Raw genomic sequence first — 21,235 nt, 5'->3', positions numbered from 1 at the left:
TAAGTAAAACCTGCTGTGTGGTGACACTGTATCTAACATATCAGGCCATTGCTCTTGATTCCTCTCCTTTTGGTCTCCTTGCCTTAACACACCCATCTCTCCCTCTTCCTCCTCCTCCTCCTCCTCCTCCCTTCTCTGTGAGCAGAAGACTCGTTATGAGACGTATATCAGCCTCCTGCAGGCCAAAATCCGTGCAGAGACGGACGATCTCGAGAAGATTGAGGCCAGCGTGATGGGTGGCCTGATCATGGAGGGAGGCCTGGCCGGCCGTGAGTGCCTCCTCCGCAAGACGCAGTCCTCCCCGTCCATCAGTCAGGCTCAAAGTGGGTTAAACGGGAGGGCCGCTGGAAGCACTGCCCCGGGACAGAGGAGCTGAGTGGGGGAAGGAGGACCAGAGACCACAGCCCACAGAACAACATCCCTCCAAGCCAAACTAGCGTAACCCTTCAACGTGTTTCCAAGTTTTTAGTTTGTTTTTGTGTTTTGGGCTCCTCCGTTCCTCCCGTTGTACTCACAATAAGAGAGTGTGCAGCAACAGAAGAAATGTGCATCTCTATATCCTTCCTAGAATTTATCAGCCCTGGTGATAAGTTTCTGTCCTTGAGCAATAGATGACGAAGATGAAGAGCCCGCCTTTGATACCTAGCAACTGACTGACCCTGCCAAACCTCAGTTCTTTGAACTTTTATTATTGCACATTAAAAATGATCATAACTGTGATCACTATTTATAACAACATCATCAGTATTATTTTGCAGATGTCTTTAGTTGAATTGTGTTTTTAGTTTCGAGAAGAATAATTTATAATGTGTTCGTTTAAGGCCGGACAGAGAACAAAGAAAGAGAGACAAAGAGACCTGACACGAGTGAGCGTTCAACAGCCGTCACCGCTCACATTCAACAGGTCTGGTTTCCTCTCTGTCCTGTCCTCATCAGGCAGGGATGGAGATGGAGATGGTGGACATGGTACTACTGTAGCATTTTGGCCTGTTTTTACCGCTCACTTTTACACACCCAGCCACTCACAGGTGTGTGTATGGACCTACAGTGTGGGTGGAGTGGGGAGATATCAACATATCTGTCCCAGGGTTACAGAAAACTCTCACAACTACAAACTCAAAAGAACTTCTCAGAAGGATCAAGTCCTTCCCATGTATAGCATATTTATTTATTTATTTGACTCTCCAACCTTTATTCACAGCAGGAAGGGTTTACACAAAGTGAGCTTGCTCGTTTTCAGTAATTACCTTCTTGACATTCATACAGTTACATTCAAACGTGGATCCGCCCGGAGGAAACATGGTTTTAATTGTTCACCAGAGGAACTGCAGGTTGAGTGCCTTACTCAAGGGCACCTCAACACGAGCGAGTGTTAGTTGTCACTTGTCAGATTTTCCCCCAACAGGTGAAAGAAGGACTTGGATCAGAAAGATCACAAGTCTCTTTCTGTGATTTTTTTAAGATGCCGCTACCCTAAATACTGACATGTATTTAATAATTCTGTTTGTTTTTAACATTTCAAAGAAGATAACAGTATGTGACTGAATGAAAGCACTGTGCCATGTTCTGTTTTATCCTCCTTACTGCTCCTCTTATGTCATGACAGAGTGCACTGAGCTGATATATAACAATATACTGTATGGTTTGGTGTGAAGTTTCTGAAAACTGAAATGAAGGGAAGAACAGGAAAGTGTAGGTGGGTGGCATAAGAATGGGTCAGATAGTGTGTGTGTGTGTGTGTGTGTGTGTGTGTGTGTGTGTGTGTGTGTGTGTGTGTCTGTGTGTGCGTGCGTGCGTGCGTGCGCATTGGCATGCTTTTTTAAGCAGTTCCAGTTGAGATGTTGGAAGCTGTACGCAACAGGAAGAATATAGCAGGGTCATGTTTTGTATGAAGATTTTCAAAGTGCTATTGGGCATGTTTGATGCTGAGAGACAATCCAATGGCCTTCTGCTGAATGAGACTGCCATCGCAATCAGGCCTGGATCTGTCAAAAGCATCTTCTGCACAAAGGCAGCCACCATCCTTGTGACAAAAGATGTACGTTTACCTCTTGAAAACAGAAAATGTAACCAATCTTTACTCTTTTTAACATGTTACATGGACCTATCATAGCTTGTTTGTTGTATTGGTGTATTCCTACCACTGCCATCATTCCCAACAGATGAAGATGTTTTTGGGAAAGCAGGCCCCTGGCTTATTTTAGACAGAGACTGGCTGATTGGAGAGTGTAGCAGCAGGACTGCTCCAGCTTAGCGTGCTAAAGTCAAGAAAACTGTCAGCAGCATACTGGAAACAGAGAGGGGAACAGCAGCAAAACAACTCCACCAGCAGAGTAGCCATCAAAACATCCTCCATGTGGGTGAGGACGAGCAGGAGGAAAGACTTGTTTTCTAAGAAGAGGCTGGTTTGGTCTTCTAAGTAAGACCGTCTCTGCCCGCCAAGAACAAGGCAAAACGGACACCCAGCACACATTTTTCAAAAACAACACATTAGCCTGTTTCTCTTGGAAGGATGACTTGTGTAATGGGGATGTAGTGCGAGGGGTAGCGGTACTGCTGTTTGTGAGCACCTTAATTGATCCCAACCCACCCAAACACACACACACCTTTCCTCTTTCTATGTAATTCGCTTATGACACAACTGTAGATCAGTGAGCGTAGTGCCCCCTCACTTAGCCTCAGCGTGGCACAGAAGCATGTCGACATCACCAGAGCTGTGGATATCCACAGTATGAACAATCATATCTGTGGCTCTGGACACAGCGCTTCTGCTGCTTCATATATCATATGTATTGTGACTGATGGGATCTGAGATCCTTTCGGGACTTGGCTGGAAACCTGGAATTACAGCTGGAATCCTGGACCCGGATCCTTGTACAGACCAAAATGAAATGAAATGGAGCTGAGTTTTCAGAGAGGAAGTACCATTTTATAAAGCTGTATTGTTAGGATAAATAACTGCTTTCTTACAGGGAGACTTCCCCTTATAGTCACTTTGGCTGTTGTGCTAACCATTGTTTCCCAATGTGCTAGGGTAGGCCTGTGCTGTAATATAGGATTGTGACAAAACATATTTGTTGATTGTTATGTTTTATTTAAAAAAAAAATGACAACTTCGGCACTTTGATGTCAGCATTGGATCTGTCTTTTTGTTTGTTTTGTTTGTATATCTGAACTGTTTTTGACAGGATGCTCATACTATGTAAAGGACATATTTACTGAATATTTAGTCTGTGCTTCATAAAGTAAGCTTTTATACAGATGCTTGTAGTCGTGATTTATTAATATTTTTAATTATGCACCAAACAGATGTGTAGTAGTTTGCTAATTTGGGTGCCATTGACATCACTGATATGTAGATATCGCTTTGTATAATATTTTGAACATGTTTTGTTTAGAGCCATAAAACTAGTAAAGACGCGCTGTATCAAATATCTTAAATCTGTAGGCAGTCTGCAAAAGCAAAAATGGAAATATAATTATTATACAGTAAATATATTTCACAAGGGGATCGTAAGAGGCCTCAAACAGGCCTGTTATGATAGTTGACATGTTATGGCATATAATGTTTACAATGCTAGTTTGCACTATAGTAGCCTCTGGAAACTCTGCAGTGACATCATACCACCAAACACACCTGGTGCATGAGCATCAAGCAGCATCCATTCACTTTTTAACTACAGCTAAGGCATCAAATCTAAACTTTTAACAGCACCACTATGCCAGCCACTTAAATCCTTCCCTCAGGTGTCTTGCAGTATTTCTCCTGCATCAGCAGATATTTTGGAGGAGCTGCAGAATCTGAGAAATTATGACTACATTTGTAAACTTCTGTCATGATGGGTAGACTGACTAGTGAAAATTGTCAGACAGATTGTGAGCCTGTTTTGACTGTAAAATGATGGATCATTTATGTATCCGTTCAAGTAGTGACCTATAATTACGTTAGCAACAAAACCAAAACCTGAAACACCTTTGGTTACAACTAACTGAGCTAACCGACTTCTCAGCTTATAGTTTTTTGAGTTGGTGCACAAGATAAACAAATTCCATTTCATTTTTAGCATGATGCCCCTGTGGATCCACACTCATGTCTCCCCTCTCTCCTTGTGGCTCAGTTGTATTTTTAGCAACGTTTGTGTATGATATCTGCTGTGGTTAGAACTTTCTGACAGACCTGCAAATCCTCCATTCAGAAAATAACACTGTAGCATGTTAATAAGATATAATGTTAGAATATACAGTCTTTTAACATTTTATCAAATGGCTAGCATGTTCAACTGTTAGAAAAAAAATATCGGTATATCCCAAAACATAATAACTCAATACCCTTTTACAACTTCTGTTCTGGGGAAAAAAGAAAATCAATAGAATTTGTGCACATTAAAAAAATATATTTTTCTTTTTCAATCCTTTTCCTTTGTTAAAAGCACTATTAGTGTACTATTAAATACTGTTCAGCCTGACATTATTCACCCTGGATTTCTACTTTAATGTGACTTAAGATAGAGTGGGTTTAATAATGAGCATTCTTTGAATTAGCATTGGTCACTGTAATCATCACTATAATGAGATGACAATAATGTAGCTACTCGTGTGTGTGTGTGTGTGTGTGTGTGTGTGTGTGTGTGTGTGTGTAAAGAAAATATTTAAAAAAACAAAAAAAACCAAAAAAAAAACCAAGAGTAGCATTCTATCACACTGGCCAGAATATAGCTGTAATGTTGTTTGGCTATTGAGTTTCTACTTGTGTGATTGCTAAAGTATTTTAGCCTCAAAAATGCCTAGGACGCTCACTTAAACCCACAAAAGTGTTTAGCTGGAGTTTTGCTCTTATGGAGACATTTCTAATGAGTCTTCTAAAGTCCTTACCGAAACAAGCAGTTGCGTCGTCAAACAGCAACAAAATATGGTGTCACTGAATGTTATGGTAGAAGATGGCGAGCTCAAAAAGAAGGCCTGAAAGATGCTAACAGTCTGTGCTCCTGAAACTGCTGGCAGAGCTGTGAGTATGTGACCGAACCACAGGGATGCCACTCGGAGGTAAGGTTTATGTTTTATTCTATGCTTAACTTTGACAAAAAAACCCCCCCAAAAAACTGAAGAGTTTGACAAGTGTATCTTGGGGTAAACTTCCCTAAACTCTGGAAAAGAGCAGGACAAAGTAGCAAGTTGTGAAGAAGGTAACGGAAGGCCTTTTCCACAGCAAACATTTTGATTTTTCATGGCAGGAAAAGCACAGGTTTGACTAATAACACTAACAACGGTGCGGTTATATTTAAGTGTCCCAGTAAGCCCTGTGACATGTCAAAATGTCCGCCATGAAAAAGGCCTAAGGAGAGCTGTTATTCAACTTTAACAGATGCATCACGTGGTTCCCGCCGGTTCTTTCACATGGCAAAAAGTGAAATAATTTTTAAAACACAATTGTTTTTGTTGAGTGTTTTGTTTTTATTTGAGCTATTCAGGTATTTTTAGCTAACGTATTTTGATTTAAATGTGATACACAATATGTTGAAATAGCCTAGCTTGTTTTACGTAAAGTCTAAACTCAAAAACTCTATCCAACAACAGGCATTGCAAAAGTGTTTTATGTTATAATTGGGGTTGTCATATATTCTTTTCGATATAGGCCCTTAATTCACTATAAACTAGTTTGCTAGCTTGCTAGTTTTACAGGATTATCAGTAAAGTTATGGAGTTACTCTGAACAAATACTTTATTCAGCTGAAAGGAGGTCTACAGATTGCATATTCAGCCACAGTAACAACACAAAGATGTATTCTTAAAAGTTTGTAGTTGAAAAGCAAAGGTGAGTATTGTATGAATCTGCTCCTTCAAAATGTCTTCTGCTGGTTTATAACTTAAAAGCCAAACGCTAAAACCAACACGTCTTAGACTGCACAAGAACTGCACTGAGTTGACATGGCATGGCTGCACATTTCAAAAAGGACGGACCATGTGTATCAAATTAAATAAATATCATCTGAGAAAGATTGAGCATTAAAGCTGCTGTATATTACTACTAAGCTATTGCCATATTAACGTAAGGGTCCAATTCAAATCAGTTGGTCAGGGTTAATGCCTCCATGTTTAAAATGATTCAGAAATAGATTCCTACAAGACACCTCTGTTCATTATTGACCAGGGAGGTATCGTTAATAAAAGGAATAAAAAAATAAAATTAAAATTTCACTGTATCTTCCTAAAAACCAAATTTGTTCCTTACATCACTGCCACAAAATTTTCTGGTTACAAGGTTTGGTTCGTATTAGCTGAGGATATAATGTGAGGTGCCTTCAGTTTCAGTGTTATTGCTTTTCCGTTCACTGACTTGTTGCCTATAGCAGTCTGAAAAATCCTCACCTGGCTGATGGTAGTTAATACTGTTCTGTCAACAGCGCGTCATCTTTCATACCGTGGCAGCAGTCTGGCTCTCAACCTTTCATTTCCATGTGGAAGTCAAAAGCAGATGTCTGGAGCACTGTATAAAATCTTTTTATGACTCCATTGTAGTTTCCTCCTCTTATGTTTGTGCATTATTTATTTATTAATGCATAAAAAAAACCTTCCAAGGACAGCCAACAGAGGTACCTCCTCTACAGCTTTATATGAATCCACAGAGTTAGCAGTGCTCATAAATGAACCTTTATGTTAACATCCCATTTATACATATTGTCTTTCATTTATATATATGTATTGTGTTTATGTGTATCAGAATATGGTCAATATGCACTAAAACAGGAATAGCAGTTGCAACAGTATGTCACAGAGTCTCCATATAATGAAAATTTTAATGTTTTCCTTTCGTCTTTTTTAAATTTTTACCTACGGAGCCAGAGACAGGGACATGTGGAATGATTTTTTATTGCGCGATTAGTCATTTTTCAGACAACAAGGCTCCCCCCCCCCTCAACATTAAAACCAACAGCAATGTACAAAACAGCACACCTTTTTTTTGCCATCAACGGAAATTTAATAAGGTAGTGAGAGTACATAACAGAAAGTAATGAAGTGTAAGGACGCGAGTTATGATGATGTTGAGATGTATAGGATGAGCTTGATGTCAAAGCCAAAGTAAGCACCATCGTCATGTGGTCAGGAAAGGCCATATTTCAGTAAGAAATAGTCTAGAAGGGGTGAGGAGAGGTTAAACATGATACAAGAGGGTTGTTATCACAGTTTTCAGACATTTTTACCAACTAAAAAAAAAAGAAGAACAATATCGGTGTAGCACTACTTTATCATGCAATTTACTTTAGTAAACCTTCTGACACACAGACAAAATATACTTCAATAAGTAGAACTCAGTACATCTCTGTCCAGCAATAGTCACAAAGCCTGTAATTTATACTCTTTGAATGTGAGATCCCTATCAAAAATAATATGCAGATTTTTATCTTTCTTAATATATCTAAAGTGCAAGTATTTATCCATTTTTATTCAATGCTTTCTGTAAGTATAAAATACAAAGGAAAAAAAAACAGCAATGTGTTTTTCCTGTTTACATGTTATATTTTTCTGAAAGGAGGAGCATCATATATAACAAACCATATATATATATATATATATATATATATATATATATATATATATATATATATTTATATATTTATATATATATACACACACACGCCACAGATAAAATATTTTTGAAAGATACAACATATTATCTCATATGGGGATGGTAAAGGGATTTAGACCAAACGGTGACATGGGATATGTTCATTGTGCATTGACCCCACCCCTTAAAATCCAGGATCCATTTCCCAACATCTTCAAAACATTTGAAAGAATGTCTTTATAACTATACACAACAGTAGCCTATACAGTCTGCAAACATGATGGACCCTACTACTTGGTGCGTGTGCAAACAGAAGACGTGCTGAATGAGCTCCTCTGTCAGTGGTTTGTGGTGAGTCATTTAGTGCTTGGCTTTGACCAGAGGCTGCGATTGGCTGTGTGATTAACCAGGAACTCTGAATGGCCAATGAAAGACTACAACACTGAAACCAGATGCGGAGCAGATTTGGTTGTCTGGAACACCTTGTGGAAGTTCAGTCTGTTTTTATGTCAGTATTTGTACAGGTTGGTAGAGATGTGTAGCCTCCACCCACATTTCATCTGTGGAAGTTTGCTGTTTTAAGTCATGTACATGTGGCTGTTTGTATGCAGTCAGAAACATGAACAATCTCCCTGTTCAAAACGGGAGGAATAAGCAGACGGAGCCACCTACAGCTGTAGCCATCATAGCAATCCCACTCTGAGTTACATGCAAGTAGCTACTGCTGCACTTTTATATTACATATACAAATATTTTTTTTCTATTTCCATCAGTTAAAATGTGTAAGGAATGATCCGGTCACCTGTTAGAGCAACAAATATAGTTAAAATAGAGCTCTTTGAAACAAAATGTGACAAAATGAACACTGCGGTAATAACAGACAAAAGGCAGGATAATAATATGATCAGGGATTGCTACAATGGCTACCGCTGTATAATAAGCCAAAATATCGTCTCGTCAGCTTCAGTGCACCCTCGCCTCTGCACACTGAATGTAGCCAGAGCCACTGAGGACAGCACACAGCTTGACCACCGACACTTTACAGAAAACAAGACAAAAAACATCTTTATACCGTTTTGCAATTGAGTCCCAGAAATGGATGACCGTGTAATGTGGGCACAACATGGCTGCAAGGTCACTCCAGGTTTTGCTGTGACACTGGGTGAGCTCTCAGATTTGATCACACTGTTTTCAGTAAAATCACCAGTGCCTCCTTTCTCTCTAACTGCCATTGAGCTTGCACTAAAGACACAACTGACCCAGTAGCATTTGGAGATTACAGTCTGTAACAAAACAAGACAACGCGTCTTTTTAAAATAATGTGTGCGTTTCAAAGAGTGAGAGGTGTTCACAAAGAAGTGAACTCTATGAGCAGGTTCGAGCTCTCCTTATATTTGGCCATTAGAGAAAGAGAAAGAGAGAAAGGAAGTGTTATATTTCCAGTCTTCATGTAGCATGAGCCTCCTGGAGGCCTAAATTCAATCAAACTAAAGCTAGAACACTTTGGGGAATAAGTGCTGTATCACAACAGAGTCCGTACTCATGTTGAACTCACGTTGACCTCACATGTGCTTTGTTAGGCACATAGTCATAGGTGGCTTTTAAATATGTGGCTTGAGGAAATATGGTCATCTCTTCAAGAGGGGAGAGAGATTTCCTGTTCTTTTTCCAAAAGAGAGAGAAAAGTCCTAACTGGATCTGTCTGACAGCCGGGTCAGTAGGTCATGGTAGGCTGCTGCTGGTAAGCTCCTACAGTGCAGTGCCAGGCTTCATCGGGCCTTTCACCAACACTCGGAGACAAACTTGGGCCAAAACGTCCTGCGTGGAACAGATGGGATTTTTTGGAAAAACTTTTTCTTGGCTCTATTGCAACAGGCATGACCAATCAAACACAGATCAACATTTTAAAGCGAGGATTCAACAGGACTTCTGATACCTTTTCAGCCCAGGTGTGCTGTGGGGAATTCTGCTTCAGTCTAGCCGCAGCTATCCCACATGTCTGACAGGCCCGGGCTGTAACTACATTAGCAGCTTTTTATCCAGCTGAGGCCTGTAAAGCTGCAATCCATGCAGTCTGTGTTTCCCCTTCATGCCAGCTAGGTGGCACGCCGCACTGACAGGGCCTGTGACCAGGCTCAGTCATGTAAGCTCTTGAAGGCCGACCTGCTTTAAATAAAGCTGATGGGTGAACACTCGGAGCATATTGATTGTTAACTAGCACTTCAGTGTAAGCCTAGAGGTCGATCGGATCCAAAAGAAGGAATGGACTGTGAGTCTGAAAGAGCAGGTTTGGGCATTTGGACAATTTCGCTCCATGGACAATAAGCCGGGGCCTTTTTTATGCTTTGAATCCCGAGCAGGGAAAGAGGAGCAGACCTGAGATCAGTCTGCTCACATCAGAGAGGATTGTGATCCTCGCTGTAAAAACAACAACAAACTCCTCTGTCCTTTGGGTCTGCTGCGGCCGATCACTATCACCTAGCTCAAGTGAAACCGCAGCCACGCCGAATCGTAGTTCACCTGTCCTGCGAACGGCAGTCCCAGGTGAGAGAGGGGACGCGCTCAGGCTCCAAACACACAGTTTCCTGGCTTCTAATGACAGGAGGCCTTGTGCAGTTCTAGACACCATTCAAAATACTTTAGAGGCCTCCCAACACTCAGAGGCCTCAACAGGGGGAGACTGTGTATGTGTGTGTGTGTGTGTGTGTGTGTGAGTGTGTTAGCCACCCCTGGACCAAAGCCCCAAGATACTATTCAACTTGAGTGTAGGACACTGCAGAGGGGCTGACATGGAGACAGTCAGAGGTTGTTGACTGTCTGTGTTGTGTGTGCGGAGAGGAACAAGCAGGGAAAGGGTTTTCTCTGGGGTGACTCTGTGGGGGGACGTAAAACACCTGGACTAGTCTACGCGCACTGATAGACGGACAAGGCAGCCTACTGGTTTACAGAACGTGACAGAAAAAATAGCTCACTACGAGTCTGACTTTTTTTTCACTTTGAGCAAGTGCTTGAGAAGAAAGACTTCACATTTTGGAAATATAATGCAGATTCAGTAACCTCATCATCATGCTTTCAAATATCTACTGATCACATAGCCTATACATTTTTTCGTCTTTTTATAGTCTATACACGTGATACAATGCCGCGATTGGCACGTACACAATATTGCACACTAATATGACATGTCCTACACTAGTCAGTGGTTTCCTCTCTGTCTGGGAGGGAGAAACCTGACACGTTTTGGACAACATAGATGTGAAGAAAAGAACTTTGAAGAAAAAAAAGAGCATCAGAATAACAATAATGCAAAAGTGACATATTCTGAGCGGCGAGGCTCCTAAGGAGCGATCAAGGGGCTGTAGCACCATAAAGAGATAGATACTGCCTTGGCCCTGCACTGATAGGCCTCTACATCCACTGGACTGCACTCAGAATGACTGCATGGGACCGGCCGGCTGGCCTGCCTGGCTGGCTGACTGCCTGGCTCTTTAACACCATCCACCTCAGCTCTGACGAATAGCCTTATCCAGCCGCTCCTGATTTTGTTTTTTGTTGCTGCTGTTTTTTTTGTTTTTTTTTTAAACATCATGGTGCATATGGTGTGCAAAGCCACCCGTAACATCTCCAGATGAATCTCCATGCTGACACCCAGTGCTGCCACAGGCGGTACATCCTGGATCGTTTCCCTGTTCTAGGGAGACACATCTCTACTCTGTGAGAAGCCGCCCAGCCAGGGGTGCTGCTATGGACTCTGGGCTCCACGGTGCCGTGAGGCACTGAGGCCTCCCCTGTTTCCAACTCGTAAGCACGGCAGCACCTCATCTTTCTGAAGGGCCCGCTCCAGTTTCTGCCCACTATCACAGTTGGCCCCTCAGCTCCAAGTAGCCATTCAGCCTTCTTTTGGTGTTGCCACCCATGCTCCATGCACCGCAGGGGTGTGAATCCAGCAGTCCTGATGAGTATATATTTCTGCCTACATAACAGCACTCGTAAATGAAAACGTACAGCGGTCGAGGTCACAGACCATCCACGTGAGAACACGTAAACGAGTGGAGTGTATAAGGCACGGGTTGTAATGACGTCAGAGAGGATGTGTTGCCTCGCCGCGCGCTGGCGCGTCTTTTTTGTTTTATTTTTTTTGCGCCTTGCGCTCCCACAAGTGGACCTCATCCTTTTGCATCCCCCACCCCCCCCCCAGAGGAAAAAACAACAAAGTAACAAAGAAAATTAACCCACAGAAAACGTGGGTATCTTAATAAGGATTTTTTTTTTTACAGCTGATTCACAAAATCATAATTAGTACATCTAAGTTAGCACTTTTTTTTCATTTAAGTTTATATGGACATGGTGCAAGAGGGTTGATATTCAATATAGTAGCTTTGAGATAGATTTATCCCATTTGTTTGAGTCGCACAAAATAGGCTTTTATTTATTTTCGAGTCTCAACCTTTCCATAATGGCATGATAGAAATGCTTTCATTAGCCTACTACGTTTTAGGTCAAATTAAAGACTATAGCCTACTTTGCCAAACTTCTTTTCGAAACATGAGCCTACACGCATGCTGACAGGTGTTTACAGGCCTGTAGTGCTGCGTTCTGCAATTCATACACTTTTAGAGCGCTTTCATATTTATTCTGCGTACCTTTATAATAAACTATACATCTGGTATCAGATTTTGGTTTCATAAAGTCCATAATATATTCTCTTTGTGCTGATGTCAAATATTCGTTCTACATGAAGACTGTCATTTTATATAATAGACCTCAGGTTTTTATTTTTGATTAAATCTTAGTATATTACCAGTTTGAAAACATTTAAACATTTTTTTCGAAATAGCTTTGATGTGTGCAAAATCTGTCGTTTGATAGAGATATAAACACTCTGTTCATTGTCATTTAAATCAAGTAGGAAACAGTTCATATCTTACAGTTCAATCCTTGATAGCAGCGGCTTACTGTTACATGGGTGGTAAGTGGGGTGACATCCAGTAAAATGAGCGAGGAGACAGCAGAGGTGCTGCCATGTCTGTGGAGGTTGTGTGTGTGGGGTGATTCCCTTGGAAATTATCTTTCTATTTTACAGTTAAGTCTCGTTTTCTCTCAGAGTTCAGTCTTGTCTTGGTTGTTTCATTTCTGCTCTCCAAAAATCCGCGTCAGTCATCGTCGCCGTCATCTCCGCCGTGCGGGCCCTCAGGTAGCAGTTCGGAGGCCCGTTTCTCTCTACTCCTCTCCTGGATCTTCCTCATCTCCTCCGCGTATTTACAGAAGGTGTTGCCGAATTTGGACCACACTTTGCACGGAACCGTAATGGAGTTTCGGTAAGTGGGCTTCACCTCGCTGACCCGCATGAAGACCCCGTACTTATTGGAGCCCACGTCGAAGAAGAAGCGCTTGTTGTCGACCGTGAGCGAGGTGCCCTCCGGGAGCTCTGCCGGCTCCTCGTCCACGCCGTAGTCGTCGATGAGTTTGGCCAAAGCGTCGCGGAACTCGATGAGACCCTGCGCCGGCAGAGCGATGGTCTGGCCTTGCGCGCTTCCCAATCCGGGCCCCCGATTAACGGTCTGTCGGATCCTCAGGAACCGCCCCCTCTGGTTCTCTTTCAGATCCATGTAATATTTCCGATTCTCCCGCACTAGGAATTCGCTCTTGAGCGCCCGCCGGGGCTCATCCTGCACCATGTCCGGGTTGCTCGGGCCCAGCTGGGCGTAATGTTCGATAAAGTCCCCGAGATAATCGCGGAACTCCACGGCAACCGACATAGAGAGAGTGAGGCGGCTCTTGTTTCCCCCAGCTCCGACCTCGGCTATCTTTAGGAAGCGGCCTTTAACATTCTGCTTCACGTCAAGGTAGAAGCGCTTGTTCTGGATGTCGACGCGCTTGGAGGCGAGTTCCTCGGTGTCGTGCTGCAGCCGGGACATGGCGCCCATCGCACCCGGGGGCAGCGAGCCGGGGCCTGCGGTGGGCCCTCCGTGGTCACTGCCACTGTCTCTGTCCGCCATGATGCTGCCTCCCTGCTTTACCTTCCACCGTCTCCCTCTGCCTGCTGCAACCTCGACTGCCCGTCAAACCACTCCGCCGCTCTATCGCGAGACGAGAGAGGAGAAGAGGATGAAAAAATGAAAGTAACTGTAGTTTGGTTATACTGTAGTACTCCGAGCGGGCTGCGTTCAAGACACTCACAGTGTTTTTGCAACGTTTCACAGAAATTTCACTTCAGCCTTTAGTATAGCCCTATGTTGCAACAACTTGAAGTTAACCCCCACCCATGTGATCCTATAAAACATTGCAGTACTAAAATCAACCTAGATAGATAGATAGATAGATAGATAGATAGATAGATAGATAGATAGATAATCACACGTTTCTGCACACAGTCTAAAACCAATAACAGACAGAAGTGGAACAAAAGTCATACCAGAAGGGTATTTGGTTTTGGTGGTTCAGCACCACGGACAGTTGTTTGGGTTTTTCAGCACCATGGACAGTTGTTTGGGTTTTTCAGCACCACGGACAGCGAACCCGGACAGTCCCTCTGTAGGGAGAGAGACAGGGAGAACAGGGTTAGAGAAAAATTTCTGAATGAACTGTAGATGATGGCTGTGTGGGAGGCTGAAGGAGGGGGCTGACACACTGTGAAGCATCATGAATCATTACCCTGTGATTGGATTTACTTGTGTCACTGTTTCTCAATAAAAATGTTTCACTTCACATACACCTGTGTTAATCTTAGGACTTGTGGGTTAGGGCCATTGAATGTCCACAGGCAGTAGAAAATCATGCAAATTGTGATTTCAACTTTAGAAAGAAACTGTAATGTATTTGTAGTGTAATTATACAATTTACAATACCTGTGATATCAGTTTATATTGTGTATTACCTACGATGTATCCTCATGTCAGTTAAGATTTTTGTCATCGTTTTAGTACTTGATCATCCTGTTGACAGATTTTTTTGAACCCCACTGTTAAAGGTACAACAAATGTCCCTGGTGAAGTTATGAGGTTTTAGCAGCAGTGGCATTCATGGTCCCGGAGGGGCGGAGCAGACCTCACGAAGAGGAATGATGTGGGAGACTTGATGGATGCTGGATAGGATAAGGGCTTAATGGGATTGGACAGCTGCAGAATACTATTGATATCAAAAGACCAAATCTGGAAAATGCACACAGTGCCACCTATGCTTTAAGTGTAAACTTTAAACAATAAGCTTTTTAAGGAAATGTCCAATCCAAAGGCTGCAAAACAATAAAGTACAACAAACAGATGGGATTTGACTTTGCTCATGAGTATTGCCAATGATGTAGTAAAATAAGGGAAATAGGACTGTAAAATAAGAAATCTGGGAGAGATTAACAGACACATTCTGTATAGTAACTTAAACAAAAAAGGACCACTTTGCCACGGAGACAAGGAAGAGAGCACTGCTCCGACATTGGAGCAGACTGGGCAGTAAGTGTATCATGAGAAGCCAGTTCAAGTGACCTCATCAACACCCTGCTGCCATGCCGATACTTTACCAAATACAGCCACTCTGACAATTCCCACTGGTTCAGCACGAGTGTCAGGGCAATCAGGGAGGTAATTGGTGGCAGTCCTCCTCAGGTCAGTCAGCAGGAATAGGTTTTTACTCCCCTTCATGATCTCAACAAATCATTTACTTTCAAGGCTAATTTGGAAATTCTTAAAGTCCCCCTCCACTCAAAAATCTGTTTTTCTTCTTACTCTTACATTTGAAGGTTTGAGCTTCACCGTGCAGAATGATGTATGTGCAGAATTTGACACTAGAAGGCTGTTTTCACATTTATCTGCTGAAAGTGGAAAGTTTCTCTGAGCTTATTGAAAATCCAATTTTAAGGGGTGGGCCGATGAACATGATTTGTGACATCACAACTAGTTTGAAAGCCAATCCTGGTCCAATATTCAACTCAAGATAATTGAACTTTTTTATAGAAAAATTATATCAGACACAAATTATTATTCAAAGTAGAGTATTTTATATACATCTTAAAACAGGCCTGGGGGGATCTTTAAATTGTGTGTGAGGTCTCTGAGTGGGGGTTCTAATGAATGCATTAGTGGTTGAATGAATGAAGGAGAGCCAAATTGCTGAATGGGTGGGCAGTTGGGGGAAAGGGACAGGGGTGGGGGTGGGTCACTGGATGGATCACAGACTCTAGAGGTCTGTATCTTCCACTTGAAATGCAGGGATGATTACCCGGATTGGAGCAGCAATCAAAATAATGTGGAACTATCAGCATTTAACTTAAAAAGATAAAAACCTACACATCTGATAGCAATTAGGACCAAGGACAGCACTCAGGACTGAAACAAAACTGTGATTTACTATTTTGATCTTAGATTAATATGTTACAGTGAGGAAAGATGTACACAGAGTGAAGAGACAGACATTCATTGCACCAATCTTGCTGTGGCCTTCAGTCCTTTCGAAGCAGCATGTGATTGGCCTGTTGGGACAGAGCACTAAACCTGTCAAGCCTTTTCAGCACCATGGACAGAGACTGGTCCCTGATTTGACCCTGCTGATGGTGAAACAGGTGGATGAGGCAATGATGTGGGTGAACACTGATGAAATAGCCTCTCATACATTTTCTTTATCATGTCCCCTATATGACATTATATTTTATCCCTTTCTCAGGATGGACAATGAAAGGCTTTCTGACCTCTACCGAAGGGCGCACAGCTCCTGACAGAGAGGGAAAGGCAAATCTTATGAATGGCTTGATTGATGGATATAGAGATGGAGGCAGGGACTGGTGTGCTGGTTGAGGGAGGAGGGGATGCTTGTGGACACCATAAAAAGCCTGAGCATATTGTGCAAAGCTCTTGCTTCATTGGTGGAATTGTATTCAGTGAAAATTTTATTAGCTGTAGCTGAGCAGGATTGGCAAGTATTTGGGTAGAATGTCTGTCCACCATAATACCAGCAGATTAGGGTAACTGATGCTTCCACGTCTTGCCATAGAGTCATTAAACTGTACAGCATCCCAAGATAATATTAGTAAACTGCAATGACTCGAATAATAGTTTGGAAAAAGTCAGCTTTTGGGGTGTGCTCTCCTGTAGCGTGCATAGCGTGCATAGTGAGCATATACAGCATATATGGGTGAAAAATTCAAGGAAAAACCATCATAAAGTGTCTTAGTAAGGTGTTGGGCCACCATGTGCCACCAGAACAGCTTCAATGCACCTTGACATTGATTCTACAAGTCTCTGAACTCTACTGGAAGGATGAACATCATTCTTCCAAAAGATATTCCCTCATTTGGTGTTTTGATGATGGTGGTGGAGAGCGATGTCTAACACGTCAGTCCAAAATCTCCCATAGGTGTTCAGTTGGGTTGAGATCTGGTGACTGTGAAGGTCATAGCATATCATTCACATCATTTTCATACTCATCAAACCATTCAGTGACCCCTCGTGTCCTGTGAATTGGGGAATTGTCATCCTGGAAGAGACCACTCCCATCAGGATAGAAATGTTTCATCATAGTATAAAGGTGATCACTCAGAACAACTTTGTATTGATTTGCAATGACTCTTTCCTCTAAAGGGACAAGTGGAGCCAAACCATGCCAGCAAAATGTCCCCCAAAGCATAACAGACCCACCAGATCCCCTCACTGTAGGGGTCAAGCATTCAGACCTGTACCGTTCTCTTGGTGAATGCCACACATGCCCACTTTTCAAGAATATGGTGAAGGATGAGTCGTATCGTATGACCATATCACTTTTTTCCACATCTCTGTAGACCAGGGCCTTTGGTTTTTGCACCACTGAACTCTCAAATGTGCATTCATCTTTGTAATGAGGGGTTTATGCACTGCAACCCTACTATAATATCCCTCAATATCTAATTGTTGATCACGTGCTGCATTGACATTCTCAGTCACCTGAGGAAGAGTTGTTCTTCTGTTTTTCCTTACATATCACATGGATGACCCTCACAGTCATCAAATGTGCACTGTGACCACAATACAATTTCTGACCCTTTTTACTGATGTCTTTCCCATAGATCTAAATGCAGATGTCACTTTAGTCACTGTTCCTATTGAAACACCAACCAGTTGAGCAGTCTTTGTGACTGAAGCTCCTGCCATTGGTGCCCCAACAATGAACCCTCTCTCAAAGTCATTTAGATCTTTTCCTCTTGCCATCAACTGGGCCTGCTCAGCATTGTTATACATGTACACAGAGCATGACTGGATGATAATTGCTTAATTGTACCATGCAGTGCACCTGTGTGGAAGCATCTGCATTCGTTATGTTTCTCCACTCATTTATTCAGGTTTTTCCTTTAATTTGTCACCCGTCTGTATGTCTGAGGGCATTAAAGCTGAAAGTCTCTAAACTCCCTGCTCGCCTCGCCATGCTGAGGAATCCATTGAGAGAATTTCGCAGCGTTAGTCATCGCAACAACTATCCGCAGTGTGTGTAGTAGTCGCCTATAGTCTCTCTTGCACCTCTTGCACTGGAGATCCACAGTGGGCGCCGTGCAGGGCTTGGCTACAGACGCACTCTGTGCTGTGTGTCTGTACACTGCGTGCGTGATTTCTATTGCACCCACCCGCAGAGGTTTAACACAGTCGACCGGCATGGTCACATGCGGTTGGGTCGGTGGCGGTGTGCTGGTGGTTGCCCGGGTCATTAGGGTGTTTGCGCAGGACGTGGCGAGCCGACGCCAGTGACCGGGCAGGTGATGTTTGCTCACGTAAGCCGCTCGCGTTTGATGAGGGGCGCAGGGGACGCGGCTGGAGGGTGCGCGCTACTGTTGCATCGCCTCACCGGATAACCGCTGCTATCTCATCCTGTCCGTCTGTTCGTCCCTGGTTTTCTTCACTCTTTTTTAAAATATTTTGCTTACAGACAAACGGATTTGCAGGAGTGGAACTCTTTTCACGATCGAAATAAGTGGATAAAGGACCCGACCTTGCGTGTGCGTGTGCGCGGAGTGCGTATCGTTTCTTGTGATTCCCCTTGTACGCGCAAGCTGCTTTTTTCCTACCAGAGAGGCAATGCGCCCACCCATGCGATGCTAGCCTATTAGCTGGAGAGAGAGAGAGAGAGAGAGAGAGAGAGAGAGAGAGAGAGAGAGAGAGAGAGAGAGAGAGGTTTCAGCCCTGGATTCGAGAGGAGGCTAATTTACGAGTCTTGTTTTGCCTTTCAGGAAAAGGGGAGATAAGAGGGGGAGGGTGGTTGGTGAAGGAGAATGCAGCAATCACATTTTTAAGCATGCAGAAACGGGCCGTTTCCGGTTCCTAGGCTGGTGTGTCCCCCCATCCGAGGCCAGCAGCCGTATGGGGAAAGCAGCGGCAGACACAGATGGCATGGACACTTCCACAAGGTCTGCCGCTCTGCCCTGCCTGCTCTGCCGGAGCCCGTTCGCCGCCGTCTCTCTCTTCCAGCTCGCTCCGCCGCCCAGCAGCACTGCAGCACAGCACAGGCTGACGGCATGAGGCTTGATCCAGTGCATTTCTCCATGCTGGTCATCGGGGTCTCCTTCGCCTGTTACGCCCCGAGTCTCAACTCCCTCCAGGACCAGGCGTACCGATCAGCCGTGGTCATCGAGGGCGAGGTGCGCTCCTCCCCGGAGAACGTCTCCTCCCGGGAGCCCTACAGTGTGAATGTCAAAGTGCTGGACGTGTGGCCCGTCAACAGCGGCGGCCTCGAGAGGGAGCAGCTCGTGACCGTCGGGGACTTCGGTTCCGAGGCCCCGTGCACCACGGTGGAGAAGGACCACAGATATATCTTTTTCATGGACCCGACCGCCGAGCCCTTGGTATTCAAGGCATCGTACGCCCCTGTGGACGCTAGCGAGCCGGAGCTGAAGAAGGATGTGGAGAGAGTGTTGTGCGAGGACTGCGGTAAGTTTAAGGCTTTTCCGTCATACCTGCCATACACTCACACCGCACTATAAGGGCCACTGGAGCTGCCATGGTGATGTAAGGAGACAGTCACCGCTCTCTGGCTGCGCGTGCACGTGTGTAGTCTATACAGTGTGTCAGCGTGCATACACATATGCATGCGCGCATTGGTGCGCGATCCGATTGACACTTCAATCCACCATAACCCGGTCACCCATAATGAAATGAGAAGCATGGCAGGAAATGTGTGTGTGCGTGTGTGCGTGTGTGTGTGTGTGTGTGTGTGTGTATGTGTGTGTGTGCGCGCGCGCGTGTATGTGTGTGTGCATGTCATGTGGATCGGTGTGTGTGAGATAGTTGAATCTCTTAGTTAAACCTGGTGTTAAACCCACACAGCAGGATCCTCAGTGGATCTGACACTTCAGCACAGCCTGGATCTGCATCATCACATCATTTCAGTGAAGTTGCCTGCATGTGGAGTCTTAAGGTGGAACACAGGCAAGGAGCAAAGCCAGTGGCTGCAGCTCCTCTTTGTGTGTGTGTGTGTGTGTGTGTGTGTGTGTGTGTGTGTGTGTCTCAGAGAGAAAGACACAGTTAGGCAGAGCATGTGATGGGAGTCAGGGACACCAACCTTGTCTTGAGGTAACCTCTTTTCCAAACTTTGTATCGTTGCTTACAGCTAGTATAAGATGTCAAATCTGATCCCGTCTTACATCAGCAACTGTGGCAAAATCCTGACAATGACAGTTTGTGGCTGGTGGTAATAATTCAAATCTCTCAACCTGTTGCTAGTTTTCACCATGGATATCTGACATTATGCTTTTGGTCTTGTAATCCACCAAACAGAAACTCCTGTATCACTTCCTGGTTCTCAAATTAGAAATGTCTCTGAGACGGAGCTAAAACTGTGTGTGTATGTTCAGCAGCAGCAGCAGCTGAGCAGCCCCGTAAGAAACTCTATTTAACATATGGCCACTAGAATGACTTTCACTTAAATGTAACAAACATGACACCAGAAAAAAAAGACTATAGTACTAAAATGAGGATCGACACAATCTATTAACAAGTTGTGCACAGTTTTTCTCTCTCACACATCCTCCTATCATTTCTCTTAGACATTAAGAGAGAAAGAATCAGGGTCAACTCCTCAGCTCAGAAAACCCCATGAACTGACCTCTTAGTGTGACTTATGTACAGTACCAGTCAAAAGTTTGGATGCAATTTCTTATTCAAGAGAAGGGTTTGACTGGAACTGTATATTATTCAATCTGCTAGTTGCAAATGCTCTCACTTTTAACCGTAATCTTTTTCTCTAGAAGACAACACTGACTGATCTCTCTGATCCCCTCCACCTGTGATTTCAGTATTTAAAGCGCTACACTGCTTTTGGGATGATGCTACTATGGTTTTTACCTTCTACTACTGTGTTAAAGCTTCCTGTAGTAAACCTGAGTGGGGGAGCGTACACAGGCAGGAAGTAGCAATCCCCCTACTGCACAAAAGAGAGAGGAAGTGTCACACATTTCTCTAATATAAGCTATAAGAGCACCACTTGAAAGCCTTCAGGGGTTCATCATCTTTGTTATGTGAATGTGAGGACAAAAACCTTTGAAACAACATGATAAGGAAATAAAGAAACTCTTCATCCGTATAAAATCAAGAATCAACATCATTTCCGTTAATACGAGCCAGCAAGCGTTGTGTTAAGAAAGCGTTAAATCCTAATAGGAAGTAACTCAGATGTCTTAACAAAGGGTTCATCCAGCAGTTGAGCTAACAACATGATGTTCTA

The 21,235-nt window shown here is 43.5% G+C and overlaps 3 protein-coding genes across 6 annotated transcripts in view; 2 read left to right on the top strand and 1 right to left on the bottom strand.

Annotated features, from left to right (window-relative positions):
- The window catches only part of psd2 (pleckstrin and Sec7 domain containing 2), a 34,159-nt gene extending 30,899 nt beyond the window's left edge, over positions 1 to 3,260 (top strand). For all 3 annotated transcript variants that reach the window (XM_067598649.1, XM_067598647.1, XM_067598650.1), the window contains one exon: positions 146 to 3,260. In XM_067598649.1, the coding sequence (XP_067454750.1) occupies positions 146 to 376 (231 nt within the window). In that variant the 3' untranslated portion in view covers positions 377 to 3,260. The remainder of the gene's footprint in view (positions 1 to 145) is intronic.
- Positions 3,261 to 4,307: 1,047 nt separating this feature from the next.
- The window catches only part of nrg2b (neuregulin 2b), a 69,610-nt gene continuing 52,682 nt past the window's right edge, over positions 4,308 to 21,235 (top strand). Inside the window, exon 1 of one of the 2 annotated variants that reach the window (XM_067598652.1) lies at positions 4,308 to 5,043. In XM_067598652.1, coding sequence (XP_067454753.1) covers positions 5,031 to 5,043 — 13 coding nt within the window. In that variant the 5' untranslated portion in view covers positions 4,308 to 5,030. Of the gene's footprint in view, positions 5,044 to 18,045; positions 19,444 to 21,235 lie in introns of those variants that run through there. The other variant, XM_067598651.1, reaches the window with a different exon arrangement.
- On the bottom strand, positions 11,149 to 13,670 carry purab (purine-rich element binding protein Ab). Its single transcript, XM_067598646.1, has one exon. It carries the CDS (start codon positions 13,561 to 13,563, stop codon positions 12,718 to 12,720), a length of 846 nt encoding a protein of 281 aa, XP_067454747.1. The 5' UTR covers positions 13,564 to 13,670; the 3' UTR covers positions 11,149 to 12,717.

Source organism: Thunnus thynnus, chromosome 9 (genome assembly GCF_963924715.1).
Source record: "Thunnus thynnus chromosome 9, fThuThy2.1, whole genome shotgun sequence".
NCBI classification, from domain to species: Eukaryota; Metazoa; Chordata; class Actinopteri; order Scombriformes; family Scombridae; genus Thunnus; species Thunnus thynnus.
This window is presented reverse-complemented; position numbering and strand designations above follow the sequence as displayed.